This window comes from Brassica oleracea, chromosome C2 (genome assembly GCF_000695525.1).
Source record: "Brassica oleracea var. oleracea cultivar TO1000 chromosome C2, BOL, whole genome shotgun sequence".
Classification (NCBI taxonomy): domain Eukaryota; kingdom Viridiplantae; phylum Streptophyta; class Magnoliopsida; order Brassicales; family Brassicaceae; genus Brassica; species Brassica oleracea.
Genome location: NC_027749.1, coordinates 40,063,071 through 40,078,232, shown reverse-complemented (window position 1 = coordinate 40,078,232; position 15,162 = coordinate 40,063,071). Strand labels below are relative to the sequence as shown.

Sequence of the window (15,162 nt, the reverse complement as noted above, 5' to 3'; positions counted from 1 at the left end):
AGGCAGTATTAAGATTATGTTTAGGCGATAGAACTACGAAGACGAAGTTACGACGGTTTTATCATGAGATGAAAAGTTTTAAGGAAGAAAACGGTTGAACGTCTTGAACAGATCATTTTAAGTTTTGATCTTTTGACTCTTGAGAGTCTTGACTCTTTTGGATAATTCTTCTTTTTTTCTTTTGACCGTCGAGGTCTACGGTTCAAATTGGTTTTCAGATTACTTTGTTGGCTTAAATAACGGGATCCCCTATTTTTGTAACCAATGCAAAGCCTTTAAATTAAAACTGTGAATTAAGAGAAAAACAACTCTTTCCAGTATAAGAGAAAAGTAATACTCACTTTAAGAAATGGCTTCTCTTCGATTGATGTTATTCTCCTTATGTTTGATGTGCCTCACTTGTCTTGCTACATCAACAACACTGGTACGTCAACCATATAACAAGTACGTGGTATACTAGCTTATCAGTTTCTCATATAAAAAAGTGTTAAATTGTATTGCAGAATCAAGAAACCGAATTCGAATGTGTCTCTCTGTACACACAATCTGCATTTCAACATCCTCAAATGAAGAATCACCAAATACAGGTTTTTGAAAATCATAAACATTTTTTTCTGGAACAAACGTAAATACAGTGGGGGCTTCTTTCACCAAATACTGGTTTAGAAAAGGTTTTATAAAAAAATTGTTGGAATAAACCTAAATATTGTGATTTTTGTTTTTGTTGCATTGTAGACTAAACCAAGTCGAGAGCTTCTATCAATGCTCTCTACTTCCAATGATGACACAATCACAAAGATTGTCTCGGAGGGATCAGAAGAATGTCCTAAAGGACAAGTACCGATTCACAATCCAAAAACCAGCGTAAACAATAATTTTATATATCCCCAACAATTTACTAAAGAAGGTAAAATCTCTTGATGGCTTCTTAATATTAATAAACTTTTTTTTTTTTTTTGATCAAACAACATGCATTACTTATAAAAAGTTTACACTCCGACAAGGAAGTTGGTTACAAGCAAAGAGATGGCTGATTTTGCCACATTATCAGCCTCTCCATTAAAGTTTCTAGAGATGAAAGTAAAGGATATAACATCAAAATAGGATAAGTAGTGATAGATATCAAACATGATACCGAAAAGTTCAGGCTGAGTACCACCAGTCTTCAAGAGCTTGATGATTGATAGGGAATCAGAGAGAACTGCCAGGGATCAGACGTTTGAGTAAGCCGCAGTAACGACTGCAAGACGGACAGCAATGGCTTCGGCCATTAATGCTGATGATACATGGTTTTGGGACTCACACAGGTTTGGTAGAATGGGGGTATTCTCACCCGAAAAAATGCCTCCCAGGCCGCATGATTTTGATTTGGCATCCCAAGCTGCGTCAACCTTTGCTATCAAAATCCCCGAAGGGAAAGATGGAGGAGGACGAGGGGCGCGTGTAGCGAGAAGAACGTGTGCGGGCTCTTGAGGGAAGGCGTTTATTGATCGTTGAGGTAGAGCAGAACTCCATTCCTTGGCATCTGTTATACTTTTCAAGGCGATTTCATGCGCTGTGAATGCTCTGTTTTGAAAGATCAGACAATTTCTAGCTTTCCAGAGGTTCCACAAAATCCATGGCCAAATGGGAGAGGTAAGGCCTGTTGGTGGCAGTGGGATCATTCCTTGTACCCCTGTTAGCATATCAGCCATTGATGAGAGGGATGGGGACGGAGAAAAGCGTGTTGGGACGAGGTTCCAAACTTCTGCAGCCACCAGGCACTTCAGGAAGACATGGAGATCATCCTCCGGGGCACCACATTTTTTGCAAACAAAAGGTGCCATTCCTCTCCTTTCCAGATTTGCGCTCACAGGGATCGCCTTTCTCACCTCTTTCCAGATAAAGTCCTTGATCTTTGGTGATGTGTTGATGTTCCAGATATTCTTCAGCCAATTAAAGCTTGTGTCCTCATCACTTTGCACTCTATTTGCTAGCATTCCCAGCCCATAACCCATCTTAGTCGAATAGGAACCAGAGCTTTCCGGCAGCCACATTAGTGTATCCAAAGATGGAACAGAGCTAGTTTTAATCTGTAAGATAGTGTCCTCATACTGAGGAAGATGGTGTCTGATCTTGTCTAGGTCCCAGTTGTTTGTTAATGGGCATAATAGTTCACTAACCTTCAACGACATAGAGTGGAATGGCTGAGGACCCATTGGTTGAGTGGGGGAGCTAAATGATAACCACAGATCACTCCAGACCTTGATCGATTCTCCATTTCCCACCATCCAGCGTAGACCCTTTCTTAAAATTTCTCTTCCTGCCAAAATGCTTCTCCAACCATGGGAGGCGCTAGACGGTACTGAGCAGTTCAAAAAGGAGACGTCGCGAGCATATTTACCGAGCAAAACTCTAGCCAGTAGTGATTGTGGCTCCTTTATGATTCGCCATCCAATTTTAGCCAAAAGAGCATCATTAAAGGTTTCGACGTCGCGGAATCCGAGTCCCCCTGCGTACTTTGGTAGCGCTAGTGTAGACCAAGCAACCCAACACATTTTTTTCTTTTCCGGGTTAGCATCCCACCAAAATCGGGTTAGTAGAGACTGTATCTGTTTGCATAAGGAGAGTGGGATCTTAAAACAAGACATCGTATAACACGGCATGGCTGCAAGAACCGACTTAAGCATAATCTGTTTCCCAGCCAAAGATAGGAACTTAGTGGACCAGCTGTGGGATTTTTGTCTAATCCTGTCTACAATGGCAGCGAAAATATCTCTCTTCTTTCGGCAAAAGTTCTCGGGAAGCCCAAGATACTTCCCGATACCACCTTCCGCTTCTATAGCCATTGTTTCCTTTACCCGAGCTCGGACTTCTGGTGGGGTTTTTGCCGAGAATGTGATCGCTGACTTCTGAGGGTTTATTCTTTGTCCCGATACAGCTTCATAAGTCGATAAGATCTTCATAAGGGCAGAGACACAAGAAGCCTTTGATTTACAAAAGAACATCGTGCCGTCCGCAAAGAGAAGATGATTGATAGCCGGACATCCCCTGGCTACTCGCACTCCTGGCAGGGAGCCATCTGCTTGGCCTTTCTCACATAGTGCTGAGAGGACCTCGGTACATAGTATGAAGATGTGAGGCGAGAGAGGATCACCTTGCCTCAGTCCGCGAGACGGGTTTACTGACCCCTGCGGTGATCCATTGATGAGAAAGGTGTATGATACAGATTCGATACAACTCATGATCCATGATATCCAAATAGGGTCAAAACCGAGCAGCTTTAAAAATTCCCTCACGAAGCTCCATTCGATGCGATCGTAAGCCTTACTCATATCTTTTTTTACAGCCATAGAGCAGTACTTCTTTGCGTCTGAAGTGAGGAGGTAGTGGAGGGTCTCATGGGTAATGAGTACATTGTCCGATATCGCTCTTCCCGCTACAAAGGCTGATTGGGTGTTGGAGATGAGAGCTGGCAGAAACAGTTTCAATCGTCGGGTGAGGATCTTAGCTATAATCTTGTAATAGGTGTTGCATAAAGCAATGGGGCGGTAATCAGCTATCGACTTTGGACCAGTAGTCTTCGGTATCAGTCGTATGTGGGTTTCATTTTGTTGAGCTTGAAGAGAGTTGGTTGTGAAGAAGCTCCTAATATCTCTAGTAACATCCTCCCCCACTATGTGCCAGTAAGACTGATAAAACGTTGCTGAAAAACCATCGGGGCCAGGGGCCTTGCCTCCATTGATCGAAACCATTGCTTCTTTTATTTCCGAATCACTCGGTATAGCAGTGAGCATTTGATTCATCTCCGGTGTCACTTTGCACGTGAGTAACCCCTGCAGCTGGGTAAAGGAGTGATTTCCGTTGGAGGTGAAGATCTTTTGGAAGTAGTCTGAGATCACTCTGGAGATTTCATGCTCCTCATATACCACCGTTCCCTGGTCATCTTCAATTACCGGAATGGGGTTGATGGTCCGACGGTTTCGAGTTGCAGCATGGAAAAATCCCGTGTTCCTATCGCCTTGTTTGAGCCACTGGATCCTACTACGTTGCCTCCAGAATTGCTCTTTGTCAATATAGGCTCGTCGTAGTTCCGTCTTAATGGATTCAATGAGGTCGAAATCCTGAGTGGCAGCGGACAGGGCTGTCTCTAGCGCCAGTTGCGATTTCTTGATAAGCAAGTTACTCTGATTTTGTTGATCCTTTGACCATTGAATGATACTTTTGCGGCACGCATTGAGCTTATGAATCACTGTCTCAAGAGGCGGCTGCTTCCATGCCGACTCAACCAACTCCGTAACTTCTTCATTCTCTGTAAGAACTCTGTTGAAACGAAACATACCGCGATGCTTGTGTTTAGTAGAGTTGAAGTAGGTCATGACTGGTCTGTGATCCGAGCCCTCATATCTAAGGTAACAGCATCTACCCAATGGGAAGTTCTCAGCCCATGAACAGTTTCCCATGGAACGGTCTAGCCTCGAGCGAATGTAATGAGTGTACCGGGTTCCTCTCCATGAGAGCTGGTCGCCTGAGTGCTTGAGATCCCATAGGCCATTTTGAGTAACAAAAGATCGAAAGGCTATGAATGATCCTTCAAGCCGGGGAGGTCCCCCTATCTTCTCATCATTGCAGAGGATGTCATTAAAGTCTCCCGTAAGTAGCCAAGGAGCGTCTCGGCCAGCGCCGACTGTTGATAGTTTATCCCAAAAGGCTGCCCTGTTTTCCATAGCCGGGGCTCCATAGACAAAGGAGACAAAGGAGGTGATACCCTTGTGAATGATTTTGGTATCAATCAAATTAGGACACGCTTCCATCACTGTTATATCAACGGAATCTTTCCAGATCAAGGAGAGTCCTCCGCTGAGTCCGTTTGGTGGAATAGAAAAGTAATGAGGGTACTGTAAGCTTTGTAACTTTTCCTTAATAAAATCATCATCATTTTTTCGTTTCCATGAGGAACATTACATCAGGAGACATGGTACGGTATATCTCCTTAAGTCGTCGAATTGTAAGGACGTTCCCCAGTCCTTGACAATTCCAACTCAATATCGCTAAGGAAGAGACTTTGGGAGGGGCCAAAAATCCACCCCTCCTCTAGTGACCCCCGGTATAAACACCGGATTAGAAGTCCCCGAAGAAGGTCGCTTGGTGCTACGTCCCGCCTTATGACAAGGTAGTTTCGGATCTTTTTCTGTGATTAGCTTCCTTCGAGTAGTTGTAGGCGGTCTAGTAGTCACATTCCTTCTCAAGTTTAAGCGCTGGAGTGGACTCCTAGCCACCTTCCTTTTGGTAACAATTTTGCTGGAGGAAGCAATAGGGACTGTCTTGCCTTTCCTACTTTGGTTTTTTTCGCCTGAGTTTCCAAGGCGCAAGGTAGCAGGTATCCTGGAGTGTGGGACAACAGCGAGACACTCTGTAGCAATATATTGGTCCATCGGTCCGTCTTCATTCAGGGTAGTCACAGGCTCCTGAAGTCTGCCTGATTCAAAGCTTGGAGGTAGTCTCTCCTGGGTCGGTTCAGCCACTCGTTCGAGTGCTGATCTTCTGCCATTTGACCCTGAGATTTCTCCTTCGCGTGCCCTTCCTGCCTGGGGTCCCAAGCGATCACGAAGAGATCTTGAGGGAGGAGTGATTGGGGAGTTGAGACCTATATAAATTCCATCTTTGGGGGCACGGGATTCATGACCTTCTTGTCTTCCTGAGGTAGCAATGGGAGAGCGATGTGAGTGGGAGCCCGTGCTGGTTCTACTCTTTTCTACCACACGATATTGAGCAGAGGAGGCTTCATTTCTGTAGTTTTGAGAGTGTGGTCGCCCTGGTCTTGATGTAGGGAGCTCACGATTTATGTCATAGCTATAGTGAGGCCTACTTCCAAATCTCTCGCTTCTGGTACGATCCAACTGTCCTTCATAGGGTCGAGCTGATGAATGAGCCTCTGGCCTTACATAACCACGTCTGTCATCATGGCGTTTCTTCTCTGCTTCAATTCTATGGAGCGCAATTCGTTGCGTAATGCCCAACACTCTGGCCTTTGGTGGAGGATCATTAAGTGACTTGTGGGGGCAGTTAACTTCCTCGTGGAGTAGAGAGAAACACGTAAAACAGTGTTTTTCAATCTTCGTGTACTCAAATTCAACATCAATAACATCACCGTTATCAGTAGGAAGCTCGATCTCCATTTTCATCTCCAAGGGAAGGAGGCCATTGACCTCCACACGGACTTTTGCTTCTGTTTCACTTCTATCAGAGACATCTCCAAGCTCTTTGCCGATTGTGTAGATGGTCTGGTCAGACCAGTAATGTAAGGGTATACCATGAATTTTCACCCAAAAAGAGATTTTTGATGGAAAATCTTCAGCTACAGTAGGTTCCCAACGTTGGAGGATTAGCATCCATCTCTTGTAGTGAAATGGACCTTTCTTCAGGACCATAAGAAGGTCAGACTCAGATTCAAATTTGAAATGAAATTTGTCTAAACCGAGCTCTCGTCCAGTTACTCTCCCCTCTAGGTTCCACACTTGTGGCATAAAATCAATGACTGCGCGGGGTTTTTGAAAGTAGGAGTTTGTTACCCTACCAATGATGGAGAGTTTGTTTGCAGCTATAAGATCGTCATTGTTTCTTTCTGGTATGCGCACCGGCGGACGTTTAGGTGGTGGTGCAGAAGGAGCTGTCCATTTTTCCTTTTCACTTCTGTTGTAGCGGCGAGCCATAGTTGCCGGTGGAGATAGAAACAGGGATTAACCCGAGTAAAGTAGCCGACGGAACAAGGCAGGTAGTAGAAGAAACAGAGCAAGTATTAGGTTAAACAGAGAACCTCTCAGAAGCTTCAGAAACTTTGGAAGTCGTCGAAAAACTCTGAAAGGGTTTATCTAAGGAGGTTATAACAACCCAGAGTAGGAACAGTTTAGTATTTAGGATCCAGTTTCCTTCCCAAGTCGCACAGAGAGGGGCTGCATGCGTTTCCGGTTGTCTTTTCCATGGCTAGACGGCGGCCCTCCGACAAGAGTCCGGGGTGAACCCGGTGAAAGTTTTGTCAAGACTGTCTTCGGACTGATGTATAATACTAAAAGCAGGAACAATTTGAAACTAGGCGGCGAAAAAACAGAGATTTTTAGGCAAAAGGGTAATAAACTGGGGGTTAAAGCAGGGAGGACACTTTAAAACCAGCGGTTAACGACCTATCTTGAGAAGCTCGTCTGGGAAAGAAAAAAGGAAGAGTTTTCCATGTGATTTTTTGACAATATTAATAAACTTTGATGGGCAATATAAACACGAAACACAAACATTTTTTTAATGCTGACAAAAATAAATATATTGACCACAACTTTTTCTATGTTTTAGGCCGTCTCTTAAGACAAGATCGTCGGGTTTATAAGAGGATCAATAACAAACAACGTACAAAAACGAAAAACATACATATATATTCTTCAACGTTGTCCCAGAAATACAAAAAGCATACGTCAAAAGGTTTTAGGGAGTACAATCAACATGTAAGTACATTAAGCTCAAAACCCATTAAACAAATAGTTATTTGGTAATGAGTATCTTGAAATAACACATGATTAGTTTTTTTAAATCTATTTATAGTATGCAATTATCAAAACATTTGAAAATACGACAAAGAAATGGCATGGAGCGCAAGGTTTGTTCGATATTAACAAACCGCGAATGGGGCAACAACAATATAGTAAAGCTTGGATTTGGCTTAATTACATACAAGGGAACGTAATGAGCAGCATCCAGTTTGGTGTGGCTGTAAGTATATTACTACAAACTCAATTGATTAGTTTTTTTCTTTTTCGGTAAAAAATATTAAATTTTCGAACATCACACGTATTCTGAAGGTGTTCAATCCGAGAAGATCTGTTTCTTTCTAGAATTATTCTAAAGGTGTTTGTTAAAGATTTTGATTTTGGTTGTATGATTTTCTAGTTATTAGGTTTAGAAGAATGTACAACTCGGGTTTGGTTCGATACGTTTAATATATGTATATTCTAAGAATTCTAGTTTCTTGATTCACAGGTACATACAAGACTATATGGAGATGACCGTCCAAGACTAACGACGCTATGGATGGTGCGTAATGAATTAGTATTTTTTCCCAATTTTTATGAACATTTAAAATGTTTTGATAATTTTGTTGTAAGCATAATCAAATATTGTGCACTAATTATATATTACAGGCAGAAAAACAACAAAACGGATGTTACAATGCGTTATGCCCAGGAGGTTATGTCCAAGTTCATAAATCAATCTACCCTGGTATGGTTTATCATAAAGTTAGCGTTCCAGGAGGAGAACACCACACTGTCCATCTTTCTGTAGCCGAGGTACACAAAGCTCTAATTTTAGAAACAATTATAGGTTCAGTTTTTTTGTTTCGTTTGCACCTTTGAATTATTTGGTGACATGCTATTTTTATGGGTTCGACTATTGGTTTTCGTTTGAAAACAAATATTGAAAATAGGAATAATCAATGGTATAATATATTGCTTTCAGTTTTATATACCTAAAGATATGAAACTACATAAATGCAGGATCCAGTGACCAAAAATTGGGTATTGACGACAGGAACCAAGATGATAGGCTATTGGCCACGTGAAACTTACATGGCAGAAGGAGCGTCTGAAGTTTACTTTGGTGGATTTGCAGGAACTTCAATGGCTCAAACCCTGAGCCCACCAATGGGAACTGGAGATTTTCCGACAAAAGACTTGACTCGGTCTTCTTTCATAAAACAACTCAAATATGTTCTTCCGGACTATACAGTGGTGGATATTAATTCAAACGAGATCGAGTATTATGCTAATGATCCTAATTGTTATAATGTAATGTTTCTTAAGTATGTAGATTTTGATTCGAGAGAGACTCTTACATTTGGAGGACCTGGTGGACATTGTCGTTTATGATGATATTATAAGAAACAAAAATCTGTTTATCTTTATAAACAGATTCGATTATTTTAATTTGTATCCTCAGAAATGTGTATAAACTATACGTTTTAAAATACATCGATCTATACTTATATGACAAAAAATTGCAAAAAACAAAAATAACAATTCATGTCATGGATTTTTATTACTATATCTATTATCGATACGTATACAATCACTTTTTTTTTTTTTTAAACCAAACATTTTATTCATTTAAGGCCCATTACAAAAGGTACGAAAGCCCAGAACAATATACACAGGCCAACGTAAAACAGACGCTCTGTTACCTACCTATAGGCTCCTGAGACCCTTAAAGCTTTAGTTCCTGCCAAAAAAAACATCCAAACTGCAAAAAACGACATCCAAGTTGCAAGCACAGATGATTGCCCTGCTGTGATTCTCTGTCTCCGAGCAAGGGGGTCCAACCTGAGTCTGATAGTCTGTTTAATCTCTGCTATTAGAGTCCCTGGGGGCTTCTCCACTGATGAATGAATCCTTGCATTTCTCTACTTCCAGATCAAGTACAAAACCGCCTGATGAATAAGCTTCATGATCAAATTCACGTTCCCATCTCTTGATGAAGCTTTCAACCATCGGAACACTTCATCAAAACCCTGGGGAGCTACCAAATGCAATCGACTGAGGAAGAAACTCCAAACCTGATGACTATAAGCGCAGTCAAAGAACAAGTGCTGACGGCTCTCATCGTGACCTGAGCACATGACGCAATTGGAGGGAACCGTCAATCCCCAACCAATAAGCTTATCCCTCGTGACCATTCTGTCTCGTGCTGCGATCCATGTGATGAACGCATGCTTAGGAATCCTCCCAACAAACCACACTGCCTTATGCCAGAATACCTCTGCCGGTGAAGGATGTAAAGCTCTCAAAGTCTCACTTGTTGAGAAACAACCATTACTTCTCTCAGCTGTCGGATACCAGACATATTTATCATCTACTTCAGAATCAAGCACCTCCTGTGCATTTGGTAGACATTCCTTCAGAAGAGAGATAATTGGGTGTCTACTTCTACTACGATCCAGCCACCATCCCTCATTAGTAAGAGCATCAGCTACAGCTGCGTTGATACTTAGTCCTGTAACCTGTGGACCATTTTCCCCGACCAAATCGATGAGAGGGCCTACGTATACAATCACGAATCCTCTGTCTTCTATGTATTACTTTATATGTAATTTAAAAATATCAAAAAATAATAATTCCAAAATGAAAAATGTGAAATAATTCTATTGTTTTATTATATAATTTACTACTATGTTTTTGATGAAATATTAAATTTATTGATCAGGTAAAAAATGTTTTATGTACAATCATATTGTTGTTTATGAACATCATATTAAAAAAAATTAAAGGTACTTTTACAGAATTTACCAGAAAGATGAAACTATTTTCAATGTGTGTGTGTGTATGAAAATATGAATTTTTAATCTTCAATTAGTTTTTAAGACTTTGCAATAAGATGTTTCTATTTTAGAAAATTGGAATTCCAGTGTTAAGAAATATAATTTATTTTCACTTGTATATAGTAGTAACAATAATTTTAAAGAAATATAATTTATTTTCATTGTACAAAGCATTTTTAATATATTTTTATAATATTCTTTATTAATTTTTTGAATAGTGACATAAGTTTTTAATTTCCAGACTGCCTGTATTCAGAATTTTCCTTGTTATATGTATGGGATGAATTAACTTATGCGTACACGTGTTTGCATGTGTATGTAGATAGTGATATGGGATATGAAATCATGAATGAACTTATGGTTGTCTCTATAATTGCTCAAGCCAAACATGGCGAGGCGTGACGCCCCATATGATTTGTTGGCTATCCAATATGTTTAAATAACATCATCATAAATGAAAGTTTTATTAAATAGCGTAAATTATATACCAAGCTAGTGACCGTATAATCTCGATTGTTATGCAATAAGGTTACCCTGCTCTCGCAATAAATAAATACTTTGGAGAAGTTTTTTTACACAATAAAGGATTTTGGGCTTTGTATAAAGTATGTCTAGGGAAAAAACTCGGATGTTTCTCATTAGCGATTAGTGAAGGTGCATTTTCAAGAAAACGCCGAGGCGTGCGAAACGCATGACACAACGTGGCACATGCTTTCCAATTCGCACCCTACGTAGTATAAAGCCCATGACTTATTTAGGCCTGTTGGAACACGGCTGTTAAGGTTGCGGAAAAGTCTGCGGACGTGGATGGATACAGTTTACAGTTTCTAGCGTTATTAAGTGATTCGTACGACTGGTACATTATTTAGAATAGTTGTATTTGCAAAATATTTATGGTTGGTTGATTATGAGATACTGCAACTGTTTAATAATAAATTATCAATATTAACACATTTTAATGTTATAAAAATATCAAAAAAATACTACTATGACAAAATATAATAAATATTAATAACAATATTACATTTTTTTTACTTTTTAGTTTAAATGAAAGTTATAATTTCAATAAAATTTATTTTGAAAATTTATATTAGAATTTTTAAAAAATATTTAATTTCATTTATATTGAATAGTTTTGGTTTGAAGTTCTTATAAAATAAAAATTATCTATTAGTGAATTTAATTTAAAATATAAAAATATATATTATATAAAATATTTTAATTTAAAATTTAGAATTAAAAAAATTTTAAAAATATTTTTATATTTATTTATCCGTCCGCAACCGCAAACGCTAGCGGGAACCAGCTTTTGCTTTTACGAGGTTTGTAGTGGTTTGAGTGTTTTGTGTGATTGTTGCAAAACGCTAACAACCACTATCAACCGCAAAAGCTGAGTTTGCAGGTGGTAACGAGAAAACCAGTCACGCCTCATGAGTGCATTAGAGCATCTCCAATGTATTACTTCATTTTTTACTCCAAAATGGTGCAACACCAAAATGGAGTTAGGTTTTACTCCAATGTAGTACTCTATTTTCTACTCCAAAAATAATATTTTAAAATGATTCTTTCTTTATAATTATAAAAATTTACCAATTAACCCCAACTATTTTATGTTTACAAAATTATCTTAAAATATAAATTATTAAAATAAACATTTATTATTAAAACTACAAAAAATCATTACGAAAAAGACAATATATATATTGGTTTAATAATGAGCATTATAATATTTTTCAACAAATGATCAACTAATGCATTTCATAATGAAAAATGAGCTTCTTTATACATAAAACTAACAAGAAAATTTCGAAATCAAACATTTTCATCTTATGCAATTTCGATATCTAGAGGTGGAGCTTTTCAAATTTGTGATTTTTATTCTTAATAATATGCAGTTTAATCAAGCCATAATAATGTTAAATAAAGATCCACAATTCAAAACGGATTGAAAATTTGATCATGTTTGGAATATGATTAAAACCCTTAAAACGTTTATTGATGATGCCACCTCTCCTAATGATCATGTCATTAATTCTCTGACACAAGTATCTCCAGGTTTGTTTTCATTTTCTCTAAACTTCAAACAATGATGACGAAATTATCAGTGGATCTTCCTCTCAACATCCAAGTGGGGTGAAAAAGTCAAAAATGAAAAGAAAACTTGATGATCAAGCATAAACGGTTATAAAAACTTTAGAAGAAGGAAGTAAACAACTCTTAGAACAATTAAAGTAGACAAGTGCAGAAAGGATGCACCATATGGAGATGCAAAAAAAAAATCATGCACTTAAATAAGAAAACAAAGTTTTGCTTTGTGATTTGAGTTCCATACAAGATCTAAATGTATGTGCGTATATTCAACAAATTCAAATTATATCAAAGTGAAATGCTGAATCACAAGCTCTTTCTCAATCTTCTCCGTTTGGGCAATACTTCACCGATCTTAGTGGATCCGGAAGAGATTTGCCAGATTATTAAATCACTTATTTTATGTTATCTTTATTTCAATTAATTATGTTTTTTTTTTGTTTTTTCTAATTATTTTATGCATCTTTATGTAAAATTATCAAGTGATCGTAAGAAATAAGAACATTAAAGATTATTTAAGTAAGAAATAATAACATTAAAGATTTAAAGGACTATTTTATAAATAAAAAAAAGTTCAATTCAAAAATAGAGCAATGAGTAAGATAGTTAAAAATAGAGTGAAGTTGGAGAAGATTTTACTCCAAAATGATGTCTATAGCAGGAAATGGAGTAGAGTTGTAGATGTCCTTATGCATCTTTTTTTTTTTTGGTTTTGACTTTGCTTATTACATGTTCTATTTTTTTTTGAGAATTGTTTTCTTTCTTCCACTCTTGTCAACCAAATATTTTATTTTATTAATATTTAGAAAAAAATAAAAGCCTTAGGATATTTCATGTGGAACTATAAAGTCCGTTATGAGTATATATCGAGTTATATAACAGATTTTCGTCTGGGCTAAATACAATACATGCTCATATAAATCAATTAAATACAAAAAAATTGTCTCACCGTCGATTAAAAAAAGTTGATTATACTTAGGGACACTTTTGACTTTTCTTTACATCTACGTATACTTCTTACATGTGACACACTTTGTTGTGGACAAGTTATAGATTGCGGACAATTTGGCTCTTAATGAAAACGACAAGTGTGGATACTTAGATGATGTGTGGACATTTGTTGTGTGGATGAGAAATCTTCTTTGTGGATTGAAACTGCAAGTTTGGCGAAAGTCGAGGTTTGAAGTAGAACTTGTGGATGGCATGAGAAATATGGATGTGGTCATAACTATATATATGTTATAGAAAATTCAATAAACGAGAACATAAGTTGCGTAATAGATTGAACCAACGTTTGGGTTATGTGTGATATGCAACTATAAAATAATAATCTTTGTAAAGTCAAAAAGAGTAAACAAAAAATGCACATATAGGACAACAAAAGAGATCTTCGTATGCAGATTTATAGACCTGAAAAGCTTCCAATATAACCATGACATAGCTCCCATTACTGCAACATCAACTGCAATGTTATTAATCAGTCAATTGGCTGCGGACGGCTCACATGCACCCACTTCACCAAACAAGACATCACCAGAAGTCACCCCGCTAATCCTTGGAGATCATGTCCACACAGAGCAATACCATGACGCCCCATCCACATATCACCCATCTCCACATCAACCATCCACACACCGCCCAGCCACACAAACCCCATCCACATACCACCCATGTACCCCTCCTGAGTCCACACCGCACTCTACCCATCAAAATTAAAATTGAAACTTCCCAGATCTGAGTTTTGAAATCCACAACGACTCTAAGAAACCAACAAAACAAAAATGAATCTTATAGAATCTAAACTTGGATAAACAAGTTAAAACTCCATAATCCAGACAAATATGGTATGAGTTGAGAAGCAACTAACCTCACTTTGTTTCTGGGTTTTATTAAAAAATCCAATCATTTTAGCTCTTTTTATCTGAACTGTTTGAAACAAGAGATATGATAGACAAAGCAGAAGATGAGTTTGGTTTTCGTAGTGTTTTACAAATTGAAGAAGATGAAAAAATTTGAAATTCTAAAGTAAATCTGAGAACTGAGTAAAGTAAATCTGAATTCGGAAAGTATTGATAAGAAAGAGATTAGAAACTTAGGTTTGTATTTCTAATTAGTTTTTTTTTATTTTTATCTAGTTGAGATGAGATTAGTTAGAGAAAGTTAAGAATGTATAGTTGTGCCTAAGTCGAAGATAAAAAAGACAAATATCGCAAGTGGAAAGTGTCAAGTGTAATTCCAAAGTGATAATGTCCTCTAGGGTAATTTTTTTTTTTTTTTTTTTTGAATGAATGTTAAATTCTTATTCATCAAAAAAGCCTGTATACATCAAGTGTGACCCTAGTTTAATGAGATAACTTTTATACTATGCATCTACTTTCTAAGAAAATCACACTCTAGTAAGAAACCAGAATTACATAAGCTCCCCCATTCCTTTCACTCCATGGTTCCTCATCAAAGTGATCTTGTTACGTATCCCTTTATCAATCATACTCTTCAATGTAGACAGAGGTAACAACTTTTCACCATGAATGATCTTGTTACGCTCCCTCCAAACCGCATATAGAACCGCTTGAAAAGCATATCTCACACAGAACAGCCGCTTCCTTTCCATGGTTTCGTCTCCAATAATGCTTACTATCTCAGACCATACATTGGTGTAAGAACTACAGAGAACACCCCTTGCAATATGTTCCCAAATCTGAGAAGTGTAAGCACACATAAAGAACAAATGGTTTCTT

General features: G+C 38.0%; 2 protein-coding genes across 2 annotated transcripts; one reads left to right on the top strand and one right to left on the bottom strand.

Annotated features, from left to right (window-relative positions):
- Positions 1-349: 349 nt before the first annotated feature.
- LOC106324208 lies at positions 350-8,891 on the top strand. Its single transcript, XM_013762219.1, has 8 exons — positions 350-424; positions 504-587; positions 736-907; positions 7,324-7,472; positions 7,570-7,737; positions 8,005-8,058; positions 8,166-8,312; positions 8,520-8,891. Exons 1-8 carry the CDS (start codon positions 350-352, stop codon positions 8,889-8,891), a joined length of 1,221 nt encoding a protein of 406 aa, XP_013617673.1.
- A 530-nt stretch (positions 8,892-9,421) lies between these two features.
- LOC106324207 lies at positions 9,422-14,096 on the bottom strand. The gene is made up of 2 exons (XM_013762218.1): positions 14,009-14,096; positions 9,422-10,056 (listed from the first exon to the last, which is right to left on the bottom strand). The coding sequence occupies exons 1-2, from the start codon at positions 14,094-14,096 to the stop codon at positions 9,422-9,424; spliced, it is 723 nt and encodes a 240-aa protein (XP_013617672.1).
- Positions 14,097-15,162: the final 1,066 nt, after the last annotated feature.